Source organism: Vulpes lagopus, chromosome 3 (genome assembly GCF_018345385.1).
Source record: "Vulpes lagopus strain Blue_001 chromosome 3, ASM1834538v1, whole genome shotgun sequence".
NCBI classification, from domain to species: Eukaryota; Metazoa; Chordata; class Mammalia; order Carnivora; family Canidae; genus Vulpes; species Vulpes lagopus.
The window spans coordinates 125667575-125687152 of NC_054826.1; the positions used below are offsets into that span (position 1 = coordinate 125667575).

General features: G+C 52.3%; 3 protein-coding genes across 10 annotated transcripts in view; 2 read left to right on the plus strand and 1 right to left on the minus strand.

Annotated features, from left to right (window-relative positions):
• The window catches only part of GLYR1 (glyoxylate reductase 1 homolog), a 35532-nt gene extending 25997 nt beyond the window's left edge, over positions 1-9535 (plus strand). For 2 of the 5 annotated variants that reach the window (XM_041748621.1, XM_041748625.1), the window contains 6 exons: positions 810-920; positions 1555-1656; positions 2251-2413; positions 2733-2912; positions 3213-3337; positions 7385-9535. In XM_041748621.1, the coding sequence (XP_041604555.1) occupies positions 810-920; positions 1555-1656; positions 2251-2413; positions 2733-2912; positions 3213-3337; positions 7385-7459 (756 nt within the window). In that variant the 3' untranslated portion in view covers positions 7460-9535. The remainder of the gene's footprint in view (positions 1-809; positions 921-1554; positions 1657-2250; positions 2414-2732; positions 2913-3212; positions 3338-7384) is intronic. The other 3 variants (XM_041748624.1, XM_041748626.1, XM_041748622.1) reach the window with 2 other exon arrangements.
• Positions 9536-9788: 253 nt separating this feature from the next.
• On the plus strand, positions 9789-15773 carry ROGDI (rogdi atypical leucine zipper). The gene is made up of 11 exons (XM_041748627.1): positions 9789-10006; positions 10078-10149; positions 10841-10929; positions 11124-11178; positions 11836-11916; positions 12696-12791; positions 13946-14044; positions 14390-14503; positions 14587-14636; positions 14745-14871; positions 15193-15773. Exons 1-11 carry the CDS (start codon positions 9962-9964, stop codon positions 15232-15234), a joined length of 870 nt encoding a protein of 289 aa, XP_041604561.1. The 5' UTR covers positions 9789-9961; the 3' UTR covers positions 15235-15773.
• SMIM22 (small integral membrane protein 22) lies at positions 15321-17023 on the minus strand. Of its 4 annotated transcripts, none has more exons than XM_041748628.1 (4): positions 16938-17023; positions 16623-16781; positions 16430-16515; positions 15321-16279 (listed from the first exon to the last, which is right to left on the minus strand). In XM_041748628.1, exons 2-4 carry the CDS (start codon positions 16753-16755, stop codon positions 16238-16240), a joined length of 261 nt encoding a protein of 86 aa, XP_041604562.1. In that variant the 5' UTR covers positions 16756-16781; positions 16938-17023; the 3' UTR covers positions 15321-16237. The 4 variants fall into 4 exon arrangements, with proteins under 4 accessions (XP_041604562.1, XP_041604563.1, XP_041604564.1 ...); XM_041748629.1 differs by having other exon boundaries at positions 16623-16786; positions 16938-17017; XM_041748630.1 differs by having other exon boundaries at positions 16905-16991.
• Between the last annotated feature and the right edge of the window lie 2555 nt (positions 17024-19578).

Consider the following 19578-nt stretch of genomic DNA (forward strand, 5'->3'; position numbering starts at 1 on the left):
ACTGTTTTATTCTACTTTCAGAGACCTAAATTTAATACATAAAAGTACTGTATGTGAAGTTATTTGTTGGAGTCATTTATAATTAAAAGCAGATATCTAACTGCAAGAGAGCCATTAGGTAAATTCAGGTGTATATCAATGGAATATTACAAATATTATAAGTACTATATTAAACACAAACATTAAAACAATATTTATGAAAGACTATGGGTGAATGTAAATCACACAATACCAAAGTCAGATACAAAATAGTAGGTTCACATTATTTTAATTACTTTTTTAAACACCTTGGAAAAGAAATTATATTGAAATATTAATGATGTTTTGTTATGAGATGTTCTGGGTAATTTTAATTCTCGAAGAAAATTTAATGCTTTTAGACCCCCAGAACCTTGCTGGTAAGGAATGCCAGCTTCCCAGCCCCAGCCCCACTTCCCCAGCACAGTGTAGATAGCCCAGAACACTGGGCAGGTTTTGCCACAGCCAAGAGAGCACAGAGGGCTGTGAACACATACTGTTTACATCCTGTTCTTTAAACAAGAAACCTTCAGCAGACACTTGTTTTGTGTTTACTGTGAAGTAGAACATCATTCTAGGCACCAGGTATGAAAAAACCACAAGATGGTCCTTAAGGAGCCCCATTCACTTCCCTCAGAAAGTCGGACCACCAGCTCTGGTGTCCTGGCTCCTAGCCTCAGCCTCTGGCCTTGAGAGGCCAGCCAGGAGGACTGTGCAGCGTATCTCTGGTCTGGCTGGTGTGTTTGTTGTGCACTGCCTACAGCTCACATTAGGATCTGTGACTTTTGCAGTGTGATTTGTTCATCCAGGAGGGGGCCCGCCTAGGAAGAACCCCCGCTGAAGTCGTTTCAACTTGTGACATCACCTTTGCCTGCGTGTCAGATCCAAAGGCAGCCAAGGACGTAAGGATCCCCTCCCTCCCCTCAGTGTCTCAGATTGTGGCCGGGAAAGCTGGCTGGCCTCCCCCCTTGTCCTCTGACCATGAGTGAGTGTCTATAGCATGTTGTATTTCCCATCTGGGGCCATCCCCCGTTGTGAAAGGTATTTGCCTAAATTAAATACAGATGTCCTTTAATTCAGAATAAAGAATGAAAACAAACCCCCTGAGATCTATGCTGACCATCCCTGTGTACTCTTACTTGGTTCATGTGCGAAGATCCTAGGTTTAGCTATGGCTATATTTGTATCTTTTAAAAGTTCAGGTACAAAAAAATAAAAAATAAAAATAAAAGTTCAGGTACAGTAGTCATCTTGTTAAACTGGCAACTGATTTAATCCAAGTAAATCTAAAGAAGCCTAAGAAAATACTGAGGTTTTAGTAAAAAGCACACTTCTTTTTTTCAAAGATAAATGGGAACATACTTAAGGTATTATTCTCTTAAGCTTATTTACTTGCTGCCTCCTTTCAGCCTTAATATTTAGCTCCTAATCAAGAAATGAGCCAAGAAAGCAACAAGATTCTGACCTTAGGTTTCAGGGGCCCCTGGGTGTCTGGCTGGGAGCCTGGGCTATTGCTTCTCCCTTGTGTCCCTACAGCTGGTGCTGGGCCCCAGTGGTGTGCTGCAAGGGATCCGCCCTGGGAAGTGCTACGTGGACATGTCAACAGTGGATGCTGACACAGTCACCGAGCTGGCCCAGGTAGTGGCCTCGTTCATGCTGGTCCTCCAGCATCCTTGCTGATTATGCCTGAGTGTAGGCAACTCGGTTACTCTAGAAACAAAGCCAGAAGGGGATGAGAAACCTGTAGCCTTGGGACTAGCCTCTCTTTACTCTGCTTTCAAAGCCACAGCTAGTCTGAACAGCCTTGAGAGCTACCCGGCTGGGCTGGACATCAGTTCCTGTATCTGCCAGCCCCACAGTGAGAAGCAGTCCAGACTGCTAGCAGGGCCTTTTTGGTTTAAGCAATCATCTACAGTTGACAATATGCTTCCCCCTGACCTGCTGGACCCAGTGAGGAGGTAGTGACTTATGGCCCCCAAGTGTTCTAAGAGTGGCTGAAGTCGGGGAAGAGCAGTGTCTGGAGGAGGTGTGGTCCACAGCCCATTGGCATGGTCATGTTTGGTCATTGAAAGAAATCCCAAGTCAGTGGGAATCCATAGGGAGACCCCGCAACTCCGTGTACTGCATGTGATTCAGACATCTGTTTGGGGCCTCACTGTGAAAGGCCAGGTGTTCCCACTTGGAATCCCTGTGACAGGCAAGGCCTTCAGAAACTATGACTTTCCTTTCCAGGTGATTGTGTCCAGGGGGGGGCGCTTTCTGGAAGCCCCAGTCTCAGGGAATCAGCAGCTGTCTAATGATGGGATGCTGGTGATCTTAGCAGCCGGAGACAGGGGCTTGTATGAGGACTGCAGCAGCTGCTTCCAGGCAATGGGGAAGACCTCCTTCTTTCTAGGTAACATGCCTGCCCACCTCTCGGGCCACTGCAGGCCTGGAGGCTGGGTGGGCCACATCCCCTCTAGACTGCACTGATGACAGCGTCAATCCCGCACGGCCTCTCTGCCTGGGGCCCCCGTGGGAAGGTTTCCTTTGACTTTGCACAGTCAGTGCCTGGAAGGAGGAAGAGCCCGAAGGGTCAGAGCCAGTTCTGTCAGGGGCAGGTGAATGGGGCCTCCCCTGGGTGTAGAGGTGGGTCCGAGCAGGGATGAGGGTGGGCAGAAAGTCCCTGCCCTCAGAATTCTTGGGAAGTGACCATGATTCTCTACTCTGGCCAGGTGAGGTTGGCAACGCAGCCAAAATGATGCTGATCGTGAATATGGTACAGGGAAGCTTCATGGCCACCATTGCTGAAGGGTTAACCCTGGCCCAAGTGACAGGCCAGTCCCAGCAGACACTCTTGGACATCCTCAATCAGGGACAGTTGGCCAGCATCTTCCTGGACCAGAAGTGCCAAAGTGAGTTGCCTTTGGCCTCTCTTCTTGCATTTAAGTTGTGATTAGAACTGTGAAACAGAGCATAGCTGTCACAGAGCATTCTCTTCTTCAAGGGTTCACTGGGTATTCACTGGGCTAATCAGCCCATGTCCTCTGTCAGAAGGGGTCCAGAGACATTGTGGGTGGGATTTGGGGCCACTGGCTGGGAACCAGTCTCTTCAGTGTCCAGAAAGGAAGAAATGCTAGTTATTAAGCCCTGACAGTATAGCAGATAGTTTCTTAGAGTTCATTTAATTCTGTTATGTGGCTTCCCCTCTTTAGATATCCTGCAAGGGAACTTTAAGCCTGATTTCTACCTGAAGTATATTCAGAAGGATCTCCGCTTAGCCATTGCCCTGGGAGATGCTGTCAACCATCCTACTCCTATGGCAGCTGCAGCCAATGAGGTAACTATAAGAGGCCGGGCACCATCTGGCAGCCTTCCCTTTGCTTTTACTATTCCTCCCCTCTTTGCTTTGTGTCTCACCCTTTTAGGTGGAAGCTCAGGTCATTGATTCTAGACAGGAGCATTTAAAAGCATCTATTTCCTTCTGAGACATGCTTACTTCCCTTGTGATTTCTTTGACCTGTGGCTTAAAAGTGTGTCAGGGAATTGGAGTTGCCCTACCAATCTAATGGTTATTGATTACTAATGTATCTCTGTTGTGGTTAGAAAACATATCCTGGGAGTGCCTGGATAGCTCAGTCAGTGAAGTGTCTACCTTGGACTTGGGTCATGATCCCAGGGTTCTGGGATCAAGACCTGAGTTGGGCTCCCTGCTCAGTGGGGAGCCTGCTTCTCCCTCTTCCTCTGCCTGCTATTCATGCTTGCTCTCTCTAATGCACGCTCTTCTCTCTTGAATAAATAAAATATTTTCTTCTTTAACTTTTAAAAATAAAAATAAATAAAAAACATCCTGTGTGAGATTTTTAACTCTAAATTTATTCGGACTTTCGTTGTGGCCCAGCAGCTGGTCTGTCTTGGTGGATGTGCCATGTGCACTTAGGAAGGTTCTGTTCTGCAGTTATTGGGTGCTGTGTTCTGCAGATACCAGTTAGGTCAAGATTGGTAATGTTTTCTCAGATCATCTTTACTGGCCTTTTTCTCTGGTTCTTTCAGTTGCTGAAAGAGGGATACTAAAATCTCCAGCTTTGATTATCTCATGTCTGTTTTTCCTTTTAATTCTATTATCTTTGAAACTCATATGATTGGGTCCTTAGCCATATGTGATGGTCATGTCTTCCTGATAAATTTACCCTTTTATTATGAAATATCTCTCCTAATCTTTGTCTTGAAGCCTATTGCCTGGTTGGTTTTACAAGAGCTGCTCCTGTTTCCATGGTATGTCTTTTTCCAGTCGTTTACTTTCAACTTGTGTCTTTAAATTGTGTCTTTCCTATATAGTCTGTCATTGGGGTTGCATTTTTATCCATTCTGACAGTATCTGCCTATTAATTGGAGTGTTTGGTCATTATTATTGTTTGAGTGGCAACAAAATGCCTACATACACACTTTTTGAAAACAGTTGGGTTTTGGTGGGGAGAGGTTTATTTGTTTGAATAAGTGTATTTAAGTAATCTGTACACATGACATGGGGCTTGAACTCATGACCCTGAGATCAAGAGTTGCATGTGTAATCTATGGACTGAGCCAGTCGGGCAAAACAGTTGTTTAGAAGGTCAGGTTTCTCAGCCTGATAGAAGGGTAGCCTTAAAAAAACAGAGCAACAGCGGTTGGGCACCTGCCTTTGGCTCAGGGCGTGACCCTGGAGTCCCAGGATCGGGTCCCACGTCGGGCTCCCGGCATGGAGCCTGCTTCTCCCTCTGCCTGTGTCTCTACCTCTCTGTCTCTCTGTGTCTTTCATGAATAAATAAATTTTAAAAATTAAAAAAAAAAAAGAGCAATACTTCTTTACTGTAGAGTTAAAAACCATACATATTTTGCGTAAAACACATATACAAAATACATAAATTCATTTATTTTAGAGGCTGTATCTTCTAACAACTATAAGAGGATAAACATTTTCTTCTTCTTTTTTTTTTTTTTTTTTTTTTTTTTGAGGATAAACATTTTCATTCAAGTTAAATAGAAGTCTCAAATGGCTTGTTCCAACAAAGAAGTAAAACCACAGTTCTCTTTTCAGACCTGACTTTTCATGGTGTATAATCTCCTGTCCCTTCCTTGTCTGCCTGAACATTTCAGAGAATTTAACTTCACTTTTTCAGATTGCAGTATAGTTTCAGGATCCTCCTGTTGGTTTTGCCTTGGATTCTCTCTTAGCAGTGGACTTCTGTGTATTTTGTATATAAATTTTTTGTTTATTGTCTTTAACTGAAGTTACTTCTGAAGGGTTCTATGCATGTGACTTGTGTTGGCAGCTTTCTCTGTGAGGTGATTTCCAACTGCCCTGACTCTACAGGATTTGTAGGCTTGAAAACAGACATTTAAAAAAAAAAAAAGAAAAAAGAAAACAGACATTTTGGTTAATTTCTCAGTGGAGCGTGGTGCTTTCTGGCCATTTGGAGGATGTGAATTTAGGCTCCTCGTTGGAGTTCAGTGTTCAGGATCTTATGGTTAACTAGTCCAACGACGTTTAGTCTTTGTCTTAAAGTCTATTGATGTGTGATTGGATTTGGAGCTACTGTTTTATCATTTGATTGCTGTTTGTCCCTTCTGGCTTTTGTCTGTCCCTCTTTTTCTATTGTCTTTTGGATTATTTGAATATTTTTTAGCATTTCATTTTATCTATTGTCTTTTTAATAATGCATTGTTTCTCTTTTACCTTTGCTCTGTGGATTGCAATGTGCAAGGATATGCAGTATCCTTAACTCACAGCCTGCTTAGAGTTAATATTATACCTCGTCACATAAAACATAGATCCATTTCCTTCTCCCAGCCTCCCTCCCCCTTTAAGGCAAGGTTTCTCAGCCTGGGCACTATTGGCATTTTGTTGTGGGAACCGTCCTATGCATTGCAGGATATTGAACAGCATCCCTTTCTCCTCTACCCACTAGAGGCCAGCAGCACCCCCTCAGTTGAGAAGAGGTCCGTAGACATCGCCACATGTCCCATGGGGCAGAATAACCCCAGGTTAAGAAGCCCTCCATCGTTGGATTTTTTTTTTTTTAATTTTTTTTAACTTATTTTGAGAGAGAGCGCGCATGTGCACAAGTCAGGGGAGGGGAGGAGCAGAGGAGAGGGAGAAGGACAAGCAGATTCCACACTGAGCCCGGAGCCCAAATGGGGCTTGATCCTGCGACCCTGAGATCACGACCTGAGCCAAAATCAAGAGTCTAACACTCTGAGTCACTGACTGAATCACCCAGGTACCCCAAGAGAAAAACCTTGTTTTAGGGTACAGATATCCTGTGTGTTACATCTGCCTTTGTTTCAAACCTACCAGTCAACGTTAGAATGTTTTAAATAGTCATGTGTATTTTTTTTTAATTGAGAGAAAAATTAATTTTATATTTCTCTAATTTACCATTTCCACTGTTCTCCATTCTTTTCTGAAAATTTGAATTTCTCTCTGGTATTTTTTTCCTTTCAGCTAGAAGAACATTCCCTATAATGCAGGTCTTTTCTTGCAATGATTAGTTTTCTTTTCCCTGAAAAGGTCTTTATTTAGCCTTCATTTTGAGTTGACAACTACACTTAAGCTGTAATGGGCACTCCATTATGGAGGCTTCAACAGCTGACTCTGTGGAGGAAACCTTGTGTTCAGCTGCATTTCCTCAGTGGGCCTGGACACCACACTGCCCTTGTTGAATGGCTTTCTAATTCTCTTCACACTCATTCACAATATTGACCTAGTGGCTCTGGAGTGGCTGTCGGCTGCCAAGCACATTCTAGGCTCTGGGGACATGTGGAGGGACAACTTGTTCCCTTCCTTGTGGAGCTGACACTTTAATGGAAGGAAGCACAAGATAAGCAGATAGATATTTAAACAATCTCTGAAGGTCAGAATTATGAATAAAATAGAGTAAGGAAAGGTGACGAGGATAAAGTGGTATAGCCACTGCTTCAGAGAGCTGGTCAGGGAAGGCCTGGGAGCTGACTGGGAAGGAGCCAGCCATGCAGAGGAAAAGGCATCCCCTGCAAAGGGAACAGCACGCATAACCATCTAAAGAAAAACACAGGAAGACCCTAGAGGCAAGGAGGGGCATGATTATAATTACTAACAATGCTCCAAGCACTTAACCTGTTTCACTCCATTTGATCTTCCTGATAAACTTGTTACTCCATGACTTCAAGGAGTAGTGGTGGAGACAGAAACTGAGGCACTTGGCTCAGGATGGGGGGGTGGGGGCAGTGGCCAGGAGTTGCACCCAGACAGCCTTGACTCCAGAGTCTGCCTGCCTGACCACATCTAGAACTACCTCCAAGAAGCAGATTGTGTCTTTAAGTCAGCTCTGTGGCCAGAGACTGAGCCCATCATCTCCTTTTTTTCCAGGTATACAAAAGAGCCAAGGCACTGGACCAGTCTGACAACGACATGTCTGCGGTGTACCGAGCCTATATACACTAAGCCCTCGATACCCTACCCCTGCCCCCCAAACTTCCCTCTGACCCCTCCTCCTCACATGGGGTTGGGGTTCTGGGACTTAATCTGGACCAGTCCACCTGTCTCCATCTCCTTTTATACAGACTTTGAGACTTGCCATCAGCACAGCACACAGCGTCACTCCTCCCCTGGAGGTCCTGAGGAGGGGAGGGGTGTCAGCAGGATTGGCCTTTGGGAAAGCTCTTGAGCTGGGCACTGGCCCCGGACTAGGTGGCTGTGTGTTCACACACACACACACACACACACACATACACCACACCCTCTACAAACCACACACTGGCTCTTGCCCCAGGATAGAAGCTGCCCAGAAACTGCTGCCTGGCTTTTTTTTTTTTTTCCTTCTGAGCTTGTCTTATCTCAGACCCTTTCCAGTCGAGGAACTAGAATCAACAGTGAGAACTGGAAGCCTTTCCACTGCTTCCTTCCCTCAGAGCAAAGAGGCTGTGGTTATGTCCACATCCCCTGCGCGCGAGAGAGGCTCTGGGCCAAGATGAGCCAGCACCGACTCCAAACAGGGTCCTCGTGGGCCCTCCAACCTCAGGTGACCAGCTGATGAGGACTGTCATGTTTAAGCTACCAGTGTGCAACCAACTCTCCATAAATGCCTTTGTGAACTGAAAGAAATTGGCAAAGTTGAGAAACACAGGGCTCTGGCTCTCTGGGGAGAGCAGCAAATTGCCAGCATGTTAGGTGAGCCTCACAGAATCCTGTTCTCACTGCTGTTGAGCACCTGTCCCAGAAGTCACCATCACTGCAGAGCCTTGGGCTGGGATCAGACTTGCTTGCTTTGGTGGAGGTGGAGCTCACTCCTCACCAGGCTCTTTTAGTATTTGGATTTGCATTCCAGCCCTTGGGAAGGGGATCCTGAGGGCCACCAGGGAGGAGTGAAGAGGGAGGAGAGAGGGGTTCCTTCCTGTTTCCCGTTATGCTGCAGACTTCCACCTGGTTCTGAAGAGCCACTCTGGATCCCTTCACAGCAGTCCCACTCTCTCCAGCCTGCTCCTGTACATGTTCCCCACCTGCCCACCTCTTCATTCTCCCTTGCTCCTCCTCTTCTCATGGAGACAGTGTTTCTTTCTGTCTGTCCTTTGGCCCAGACCCAGCCTGACCAACGATGGACATTTCTTAGGCTCAGCTCTTGAAACCGGAACGAGTGTCTTCACTTCAACCAGAAGCATGGTCTTCGATGCTTCCAGAGCCCCAGGGTCTTTTGGGAGGGAAGAGAACTGGGCCTGACCCAACCTGAACTATCTGACCCTAGGAGGTTGGAGCTAAGACGTCCTTGAGACCCTAACATTTCTCCTTGGATAGGGGACCAGACCGGCTTCAAATGTGGCATAAAAACAAGGAGAAGTCACCTGAAGGATGTCAACGTTTTCTCCCTCTTCCATGGGTTGCATTTTCCAAAGTCACACTTTGCAGGTCAGCATTTCTAGTGAATATATAGAATGAGACCACACTGGTGTGGGCCTCTCCCCCTCACAACCATGGCCCTTTCCCACTGATCAGAAATCCAGGCTAGGGGGAGGGCAGGGAAGATGCCTGCAGGTTTTTGGCATAACTTCACTGGGATTTGGATTTCTTTTCTGTCTGAACACAAAGCCTGTTCTAGTCCTAGCTGGACACTGGGGGGGGTGGGGGGGTGGGGGAGATGCTGTAATGAAACTGGTTAGTCAATGTTGTCTTAATATTGTTGACAATTCTGTAAAGTTTCTTTTTATGAGTATTTCTGTTTAAGCTATTTCACCTTTGTTTTGAAATCCTTCCCTTTTAGGAGAAAATGTGACACTTGTGAAAAAGCTTGTAAGAAAGCCCCTGTTCTGCGAACCTTTTTTTTTTTTTTCCTTTAAACCTTTAAATGACAAAAATCTTCTAGGTAATTAAGGTTGTGAATTTTTATTTTTGCTTTGTTTTTAATGAACATTTGTCTTTCAGAATAGGATTGTGTGATAATGTTTAAATGGCAAAAAAAAAAAAATGATTTTGTGCAATTAACAAAAAGCTACTGCAAGCAAAATAAAACGTTTCTTGGTAACACAACTGTGACTGACTACCTGGGCAGTGAGCACCGCCTGCGCCCAGACTCCAGCGGGGGGCGGGGGGGGGGGGGGGGGAGGGCCGCGCTGGGGCTGCCGGCTGGCGCGCGGAGGGCGAGGCCGGGCGGGGACAGGCTGCCCCGCCGGCCAATCGCCAGGGGCGGTGAAAGCCGGGCACCCCGCCGGCCAATCAGTGAGCGCGAGCGGAGGGCGCCCTATCAGAGCCGGGGAGGGGCGGGACAAACGGCCGCCGCCCGCGTCGGAATGCTGAGGTGGATGCGGCGCCCCTAGCGCAGCTCGGAGGCGGCGGCGGCCCCAAGCCGTAGGCAGCTTGACCCTGGGCGGCCGGTCGGCGGCGGGGGAGGGGCTGGGCCCGGGCGCCGCGGGCGCACTCGCGGCCGGCGGACCCCGCCTCGGGCGGGCGGCGGCGATGGCGACGGCGATGGCAGCGACGGCGGCAGAGCGGGCGGTGCTGGTGAGGCGCGCGGGCGGGCGGCGGGGGCGGCGGGGGGCGGCGGGCGGCTGACGGCCGGGCTGTCCCCGCAGGAGGAGGAGTTCCGCTGGCTGCTGCACGACGAGGTGCACGCGGTGCTCAGGCAGCTGCAGGACATCCTCAAGGTAAGGCTCACCGCCCCCCGCCCCGAGCGCCGGCCGGGGCCGCGACGCGCAGCGGGCACAGCAGGCCCTGCCCCGGGCACCTGGCGGCCGGTCGGGCCCCGCTGCGTAGTTGCCCACCTAACCACAAGCAGCTGTGTTTGCGGTGGGAGGGGGGGCGGAATGAGCCCCGGGCCAGGCGGTCGGGGTCGCGGTCGGGGCCGAGGAAGGCTTCCTTTGGAGCTGTGGTCTCAAGGTCTCCAGCATCTTACCCAATCTCTCGGGGCCTCCCTTTCGCAAGAACGAGGTCACAGTACCGGCCTCACGGGGCTGTGGTGAGGATAAGCCAACTCTAGAAATGTCCAGGTATGGCTTGTTATGGCCAGAACTGCAGGTTGCCACGACTAGCGTCGTTCCCTGACTCTGCTCCCCAGCCAGGAGGCCACCTCTGTCCTATGTCCCTGAGTTGGGCAGGAGGTGGGTGTTCAGGGAATGTGGAAGGAACAGCTATCCGTTCTGGTAGGACCTGAAACTCTGGTGGTGGGGGAGGGGCTGGGGAAACAGGGAAGGTGCCCCGGAGGTTTGGATAGGGTGTTCGGGTGAAACTAGCCCACCTTGTTCTTTCCCCTGGCCAACCCAGGAACGGGGCTTCTGGAAGGAGTGGGTGGTGAGCCGGCTTGGGTGAACTTTACCCTACTCCCCTCTGTCCCTGCAGGAGGCGTCTCTCCGCTTCGCTCTGCCGAGCTCTGGTACCGGCACCGAGGGGCCTGCCAAGCAGGAGAACTTCATCCTTGGCAGCTGTAGGTGAGCCAGGGCTGAGCAGAAACGAGATGGGTGACACCTGGAATGCCCTCCAGGACAGGCCCAACATCCAGAGGGTGCACATGTGCTGTGGGACCGGCTGGGCCATTCTGTGACAGCCAGGAGCAGCCTGTGGGGAGGGCTAGGTGGTGGCAGAAGGCGGCCACAAGCAGTGCTCTGACCCCCGTGTGTTGCAGCACAGACCAGGTGAAGGGCGTGCTGACTCTGCAAGGGGACGCCCTGAGCCAGGCGGTGAGTCCCCCAGCCCTCTTTCCCTTTCCCTGCTGCTGGAGGATCCAGGGGGGAAGAGTATGGGGGCCTCCTGCTGAGCTCTGCCACCAGTTAGCTCTGTGACCCTGGGCAGGATCTTGACTTCTCTGGGCCTCAGTGTCCTCATTTGTAAAATAACAACCCACCCCACCAAACCTCCTCATGGAATTGGCGCGTGGCTTCAATGAGAGGGACAGGAAGGAGGATGCTTTGCACACAGCCCGGCCCTGAGTCTGGGCCCAGTGAAGCGTGGGCAATGGCTGGATTAGGCTGGCCCCAATTCAAAGTGGAATCCGCCAACATCTGAGCTCCCGTCCATGCCAGGCGCCAAGATGTGGGGGAAGGTGCCTCTCTTCCAGTCCACTGGCCTGGACCCATGGGTCCTGTCTGCCCACAGTCACACCTCCCCCCGGCCGAGGCCACCTTCCCTTTCTCTTTTCCCTTTCATTTCTTTGTGGTTTCTCTGGAGCCTGAGTTCCTGTTTCCTGACTTCCCTGTGCACACCCCAAATGGCCAGACCTCCTGCCCCGTGGAATGGCCGGACCTGAGCACACACACCCGTCTCTGCCCCCTGCTCCAAGGCTTGGGGTGGCCGAAAGCAGGAGGGTGTCCTTCTGCTTATACACTCTTGCCCGTCAGGACGTGAACCTGAAGATCCCACGGAACAACCAGTTGCTGCACTTTGCCTTCCGAGAGGACAAGCAGTGGAAGCTGCAGCAGGTAATTGGGCCCTTCCCCAACCAAGGCTCAAGCCACAAGGGGCAGGCAGGGGCAGGCCAGAGCAGCACAGAGGCCTCCCGGGGCAGCCCTGGGGGATTTCAGGCCTCAGCAAGCCTGGGAGGCTGTTTCCTAGCAGCAGAGCTGGGGCAGGGAGTGCTGCGGCTTGTGGGAGGTGGAAAACCTAACCTGTCTATAGGCCCCTAGACCTCCATAGGAACCATGGGGGTCCTTGTCCCCTTCCCAGAGCCTCCTGGGGCTTCTAGTGGCTCCTGGGGGCCACATCCATGCTCCCTATCCACTCCTGTGTGGTTGGAACCTGCCCCTTCCCCCCTCACTGGACCAGCTGGTCTTTGCCCCAGGACCTTTGCCTTGGAGCCCTCTCTCCCTGCTTTTCTCATCACTTGGGTGAAAAGAGCCCCCACACACACACCATCCTGCAGACTCACCCTCTTTGTGCAAGTCACTCAGTGTGTTGTTATCTTGTGCCTTTACTCTGCTGCCATCTGTTCTCTTTTAGAAGGTGAGCTGTGTAGCGGCAAGCCTGTCAGTCTGTGCCGTTACGTTTAGCACCCAGTCAGGGCCTGGCTTTTGGAGGGCCCAGAGCTGATAGCTGGTAGGGATGGGTCAGGCAGGCGGTAGCCACCCCACCCCTCCAAGGAGGATGGCCCCTCAGGTGAGGGCCTGTCCTCTAGAGCCCCGGAGACTGTGACTGCTCTGACGTTGGCATCTCATCTTCCTGAGGCCCTACCCGCTGACCTCTCGGTGGGCACTGTTTTCAGATCCAGGATGCCAGGAACCACGTAAGCCAGGCTATGTACCTCCTTGCCAACCGGGATGAAAGCTACCAGTTCAGGACAGGAGCAGAGGTCCTCAAGGTGAGCTGCTGGAGGGGACAGGGGGGCACACCCCCCACCCCCGGCCCTGACCCTGGACCAGGCCCCTGGAGAGCTCTGCCCCTACATCCTCAGATACAGCTGATGATCGACCTATCACCCCTCAGTGTACACATGTCCATCCAGCCACAGTCAGATGATTCACAGCCTGGGTTCCAGACTCAGACCTGGGTTCTGATCTCAAGGCTTCCACTGTAAGCTGTGCAATTTCAGGTCACTGCCTTAGCCCAACTGTGCTTCCTCACCTATAAAAGGGGACCTTGGTGTAGTGACTATCAGATGTGACGATGCAGGTGAAGTAGCCGCTGACAAATGCTCAGTGAACAACAGCTGCTAGTAGTATTACTGGGCATAGAGAAACCCTTGTAATTAGCAAAGTGAATTCACGGGGTGTGGCGGGAAGAGCTGAGCCTATGTGCCCCAAATTCATGCTTTAGCTCTGTCCCTGACTGGCTAGGTATCTTCAGGTGACTCACCTACCCTCTTTGGACCTCTGGGTCTTCATATGAAAACTTAGAACCAGGTGGACTAAGGTCCCCCCCAGAACTGTGTCCACCTCGGGTGTAGGAAGTGCAGGCCCCACACCTCCCCTTTCCCGGTCACCCCCATCCCCATGGCAACAACTGGAATCAGTGAAAATTGGGGCTCTACGGAGTCTAAGCCAGAGTGTTGGTCCGTGGTAAAAGAAGTTTCAAATGGTTCCACTGTCTACTACCATGTGACCTTACCTCTTTGGAGCTTCTCCTGTGAAAATAGGGCTAGTGTCCACCTTCAGACCTCAACTTAGCCATCCCACCGTCTTCTCCAGGAAGCCTTTCCTGGCTCCTCCTTTGCCTGCACCCTCATCCACAAAGCCCTCATGCCCTTGAGACTAACTCCAGGAATCTTCCATTCCCCATTGGACCAGCACCCAGGATCCCATGCAATAAAACCTCCTGGATGGAGGGTCAACAGTGCAGACGTCCTGCCCTGCCCCAAATATCTGCAACTTTAACAAGTCCCACACTGGGGAGATTCAGCCCTCAAGACTGTCATCACCAAGGGCAGGAGCTGGGAGCCACCGTGACTTTGTCACTCCCTGGTGCGGGACGTGGGGGCTGCCCTTGCAGCACCTGTGACTGGCCCCCTCCCCACAGCTGATGGATGCTGTGATGCTGCAGCTGACCAGAGCCCGCAACCGCCTCACCACCCCAGCCACCCTTACTCTGCCTGAGATCGCTGCCAGTGGCCTCACAGTGAGTACCTTAAGCCAGCCCCTGCTCCAGGAGAGGGACTTCCCACTGAGGAGCCTAGCTTGCCCCTGGGAGGGACATGGGTACGATGGGGTCCTGGAAACCCCAAACTGTTGTCAGTCGGAGTTCCTAGGTCTATGCAGTTCTCTGGGATAAGGTCCTTGGCTTCCATCTTGCATCCCCCAAAGACCCTTGGTCTGGGTCAGTGGTTCCCAAGCCTGGTGTAGGAAGCTACTTGGGGCACCTGGGAAGAGTCTGGAAGCTCCAGTCCAGGGGCCGGGGATGGGGTTCCCTAGGTGGTTCTGGGGAAGCTGTGACTGCCTGGCCCTCATCCTACCTTGTCCCCAGCGGATGTTTGCCCCTGCCCTGCCCTCCGACCTGCTTGTCAACGTCTACATCAACCTCAACAAGCTCTGCCTCACCGTGTACCAGCTGCACGCCCTGCAGCCCAATTCCACCAAGGTGAGGGGGACCCCACTTGCCCCCCCACCCCCAAGTGCCTTGCAGCCTCTTCGGCCTGACCCAGTCTGGTCTCTTCTGCTTAGAACTTCCGCCCAGCTGGAGGCGCCGTGCTCCACAGCCCTGGGGCCATGTTGTAAGTATGTTGCCCTGGAGAACCCCGCCCACCACCACCTTCTGCATCTTGGGGCCTGGGGGGCCAGGCTGGTCCGGCCACCCCCAGGGACCCTCCTTCTCCCCCCAGTGAATGGGGCTCCCAGCGTCTGGAGGTGAGCCACGTGCACAAGGTAGAGTGTGTGATCCCATGGCTCAACGACGCCCTAGTCTTCTTCACTGTCTCCCTGCAGCTCTGCCAGCAACTCAAGGATAAGGTGGGCCGTGGGACTGCAGGGTCGGGGTAGGCCTCTCAGACAGGTTGGGCCAGCCAGGTAGCAGGCTACTAAGCCTTTTTGTTTAGGAGGGATTCCAAGGGCTCTTGTCATACCTCCGAAGCACCCAAAATCTTAAGGTCCATTGTGCTCTTCATGCACACCATGCAGATGGGCCACAGTGTTGCTGAACATCAATACTCTTTCCGTGACATAGTGCCCTTGAATGATCTTGAAGTCTCACCTGGGTTACAGGGTACAGCAGGGGCTGAGCCCCCTAGCACCGCCACTCACCATGTCCCCCCACCTCTCTCCTTCCCCCAGATCTCTGTGTTCTCCAGCTACTGGAGCTACAGGCCGTTCTGAGCAGAACACCCAAGAGCCTGACCCCCAGGGAAATGGCCCTTGTCTCCCTCCCCTGTCCCCCCAGGAATGTTGGCCAGAGCCAGAACCGGGCAGCATGGGCTATTTATTTCCCTCTTTGCCCCATCCTGTCCATCACATTTGCACAAATGGAAATGAACACTGGAAACACTGAAAGACAGGGACACTGGCTTGCTTTTCATTTTGCAGGGGTGGGAGCGGGGGGTCGGGAAGGTGGGCGGTCAGGGAGGCAGAGCCCAGAGGTGGCCCACGTTCCAAACCCTGCCTTCCTTGCACAGTGGCAACCTTTGGACCCAGGGTGGGGCCAGGCCCAGGGCTCTCCTTCCCCATCCTTTTCCTGCCTTCTGAGCTGCCCCAAGATGATGAGAGGCAGCCCGTGGAGGGTGAGGAGGGGGTGGCAACCCTAAGCTGTGAGCTGGGAGGGCAGATGGAAACCGCCCACCATGAGCTGTGGCGCTCTCACATTTATTTGCTCCACATCCCTGACAAGGCCTCCAGGAAATAAAGATCATCTGACTTTACCTGGAGCGTCTGTCTGTCTGTCTGTCTGTCCGTCCTGAGTGAGTGGGGCCCAGGCTGGGGATCCCTGATAGTTGGCAGCTGGGTGGGATACCCAATGACTGAGCCCCTGGCCTCACCGTGCCACCTTTCGAGGGGTCCTCCAGGCTGCCAAGGAGCTGAGTGAACAGGGGGATGAGGTTTCAGCCTGGGGGTTCCGGTCCCTGACTTGGATGGGGCCCAGCTTCTCCTCCTGTCAGCAGCTGCTGTGTGACCTGGAGCAGGTTATTTGGGGTCTGGGAACAGTCCTGCTGGCCGAGAGCTGTGAGGGAGCAGGTGGGCATCTGGATAAAACAGGGAGTGCCCACACTGCCTGCCCCTGGCCGGGAAGCTCAGAAAACACTGCAGACTCCGGCTCTGGGCAAACAAGGCGTTGTCACTGCTGCCCATCAGGACCCACAGGCAGGGGGGCTGGGGGCTGGCTGTGTTAAGGCTCCAGGGCCAAGTTATCCACTCCCCTGGGGTGTACCTGCAAGAGAGGCATGCTGGTGTGTGCCCCACCAGCCCCTCTCCCCGGGAGCCCCAGCACCCTCCTCTCCCCAGTGCAGCCCTGGCGTCCGCCAGCGGGGGGGGGGGGGGGGCGGGGGTGGCCAGTGGGGCTCACTTGCTTGGAGCTCACCTTCTGGGGTCTGGAGACACGGCGGCTGCAGCAGCTATAGCAGCAGCAGTGGATACAAACAAGCAGCAGAAAGAGCAACACGGTGCCTGGAGGTGGGACAGGTGTCCGGAGGTGGGACAGGTGTCCAGGTATGGCCCTCAGCCAGGTCTAGGACAGGAAGCTGACAGGGGCCAGAGGCCAAGGCCACACTCACCAAGGAAGATGAGGAAGATGATGAGGGCAGCGGTGTCCCACTTGGACTGGAACAGCGTATGGCTCCTCAGTTTTCCCAGCACTTCCTGGGCTGTGGTCTCCAGCTCCTTCCCCAGGTCTTCCGCCAAATCCATCTCAGCTCCAGGCCTCTGGATGTCACCTGCCCTGGCCCCCCAAGGGCACCTCAGAACCCTGTTCTCTGGGGCTGGGCCACATCCAGGCCTCCCGCAGGCCAGCCCCTGCCCTGCCCCTGCTCCCTCCCACACCGACCCTCGGCTCCTACCCTGTCTCCTCCTGCTCCCCCCAGAGGCCTCACCCCCCCAGCCGCGGAGCTCCCCCAGTCAGGCAGGTCCCAGGTCCTGAGAACACCAACTACTTCCTGCTTCCTGATCCGTGATAGTTGCCACCCGAGGCCCTTGCTCCTTGGCAACCAGTCCCACCCTTCCCACGGTGGGGGGGGGGGGTGGACTCCAGAGGGCGGGGCCTGTGCCCTAGCAGGTGTGCTTATAACCTCCCAACAGCAGCAGGTGCTGTGTGACCCAGGGAGGTAGCCACGGACCCGAAAGCCTCTTATTTGGGGATTTTTCACTTTTTTCTCAATAGACCAAACCAAGCAGCCTGGAACACAGTGTGCACTGGGGTGCTGTGGACTTCATGAGTGAAGGCTGGAGGGAGGGTGGGGAGGGGTACGTGGTTTCCATTCCACCTCCCCTTCCTGGCCAAGTGGGGAGATACTAGGAGTCTTTGGTGTCCTTGTTTTCCCTATTCCCTAATCCTCACCATAATCCTTAAGAGAAAATGGTTATCCTCTCAAATGAGCTCTTCCCCTACCCCTACCCCCGGAACCTGGGGCCTGGGGCCCCGACCCTGACCGGAAGGGCAGTTCTCACTCTCCCTTTGACATAGATGCATCCAGGCCCACCAGGGCCAGAGACTGCTCAGCACTTGAGGTTGGCCAGAAACTAGGTGGACACAATTTCCTGTGCTTGTGGTCTAGCCGGGGAGAACCAATCAGCTAGTGTTAGGCCCCGCACCAAACACTAGACGTGCTTTACCGGACTTGTCCTTGCCGTAACCCTCATGTGACTATTACTGTTCTTCCCACTTCCCGGTATGAAAAGTACAGCCTTCAGAAGTTTGGCAATCAACCCAAGTCACACACCTAATGTACTCCTTTCCTATTGCTGCTGCAACATACTACCCCACACATAGTGACTTAATCCAAATTTATTGTCTTAGGGTCCTGGAGGTCGGAGGGTAAAACAGGTTGGTGGGGCTGTGTTCCTTCTGAAGGCTCTAGGGGACAATCCATTTCTTGCCTTTTCTAGCTTCTTGTGGCCACACACATTCCTTTATTCATTCCAGTCTCTGCTTCCATCCTCATGTCCTCTCTTAAAAGGACCCCTGTGATTACATTGGCCCACAGGATGATCTCGCCATCAGAATCCTTAGTGACATCTGCAAAGTCCTTTTGCAGCATGAGGTAACATATTTGCTCAAGGTTCAAGGGATTAGGATGAAAACATCTTTGCGGGGCCATGATGCTGCCAACTGTACCCAGAGTGGCCAGAGAAACCGGAACTGGGACCCAGGCATTCAGATCCCAGAGCCCTTGACCACCATATTGTAGGGTCTCCTGTCCTGGGTCCCCTTCTCATACCTTACAATCCCTCTGTCCCATTCCAAGATCTCAGATCCCCATTGCAGAGGCAGGGTAGTTTCAAAACAACTGGAGTGTTATTGCAAAAATGGGGATCCCACCACTGTGGAAAGCAGTTGGGTAGTTCCTTTAAAAGTTACATGTGGGGACACCTGGGTGACTCAGTGGTTGAGCACCTGCCTTTGGCCCAAGGCGTGATACTGGAGTTCCGGGATCGAGTCCTACATCGGGCTCCCGGCATGGAGCCTGCTCCTCCCTCTGCCTGTGTCTCTGCCTCTCTCTCTCTCTCTCATGAATAAATATTTTTTTAAATAATTTAAAAAATGTTGGGATCCCTGGGTGGCGCAGCGGTTTGGCGCCTGCCTTTGGCCCAGGGCGCGATCCTGGAGACCCGGGATCGAATCCCACGTCAGGCTCCCGGTGCATGGAGCCTGCTTCTCCCTCTGCCTGTGTCTCTGCCTCTCTCTCTCTCTCTCTCTCTCTGTGACTATCATAAATAAATAAAAAGTAAAAAAAAAAAAAAATTTTAAAATGTTTTAAAAAGAGGGATGGGGTTCTCAACCGTGGCCCCGTCCCCCACCACTTGGCCTGGCTGAGTGGGCAGGAGGCCCTCAGTCTGCTCCTCTCCCTGCTGACTCTCAGCCTTTCTGTCCAGACCCCTGGTTGCCTTGTTTCTTGTTTTTCATTCCGATTATGAAAGTAAGACTTTCCCCTGGTGGGGAGGGGGAGGCGAAACTTCCTCATTAAAGAAAATCTGGGAAATTCCAAGCCACTGAAACACAAAAACCACCATTAGAGCCCTCAAACCCAAGTAGAGCAATGATGGGGAGGCCATGGCCAGGCGTATTTCAGGTGGGTCAGACCCCTGAGACTCGGATCCTGCTCCCAGCCCTGAACACCCACCAGTGTGTGACCTTGGGGCACAATTCCTGACCCTCTGTGCCTCAGTATCCTCTTCTGTAAAATGGGTGTATACATAGTATGCCCCTTCTCAGGGCAGACTGAATGGAATAATTCATATAAGCACTTCCTTGGCCCAATGAGGTGTTCTAGAAACATGCACTGGCTGGCCATGTATCACCCAGTTTGAGGGTAGGATTGCCTCCAGCCTTCTGTGTATACATTTGGGCTCACCTGCCATGCTTGCACTGCTTAGATCACTTTACCCTGGGCTTTTCCTAATCAACATGGGCCAAGAGCACCTTGCAGATGACCCCTGATTTCTGCAAACCTGATCATCATCCTGCTTGCAATGCTAGTGGCCACCCACTGAGGCTTGCTTTTTTTTTCTTTTCTT

What these genes read in the sequence shown, in the direction of transcription:
- ROGDI (XM_041748627.1), top strand. Translation starts at nt 9,962, where the DNA reads ATGGCGACGGCGATGGCAGCGACGGCGGCAGAGCGGGCGGTGCTG. An exon ending in AGCTGCAGGACATCCTCAAG is followed by an intron (nt 10,150 to 10,840) that starts GTAAGGCTCACC and finishes CTGTCCCTGCAG; the next exon opens with GAGGCGTCTCTCCGCTTCGC. An exon ending in GCCAGCAACTCAAGGATAAG is followed by an intron (nt 14,872 to 15,192) that starts GTGGGCCGTGGG and finishes TCCTTCCCCCAG; the next exon opens with ATCTCTGTGTTCTCCAGCTA.
- SMIM22 (XM_041748628.1), bottom strand. Translation starts at nt 16,755, where the DNA reads ATGGATTTGGCGGAAGACCTGGGGAAGGAGCTGGAGACCACAGCCCAG. An exon ending in CATCTTCCTCATCTTCCTTG is followed by an intron (nt 16,516 to 16,622) that starts GTGAGTGTGGCC and finishes TCCCACCTCCAG; the next exon opens with GCACCGTGTTGCTCTTTCTG. An exon ending in GTGTCTCCAGACCCCAGAAG is followed by an intron (nt 16,280 to 16,429) that starts GTGAGCTCCAAG and finishes CCTCTCTTGCAG; the next exon opens with GTACACCCCAGGGGAGTGGA.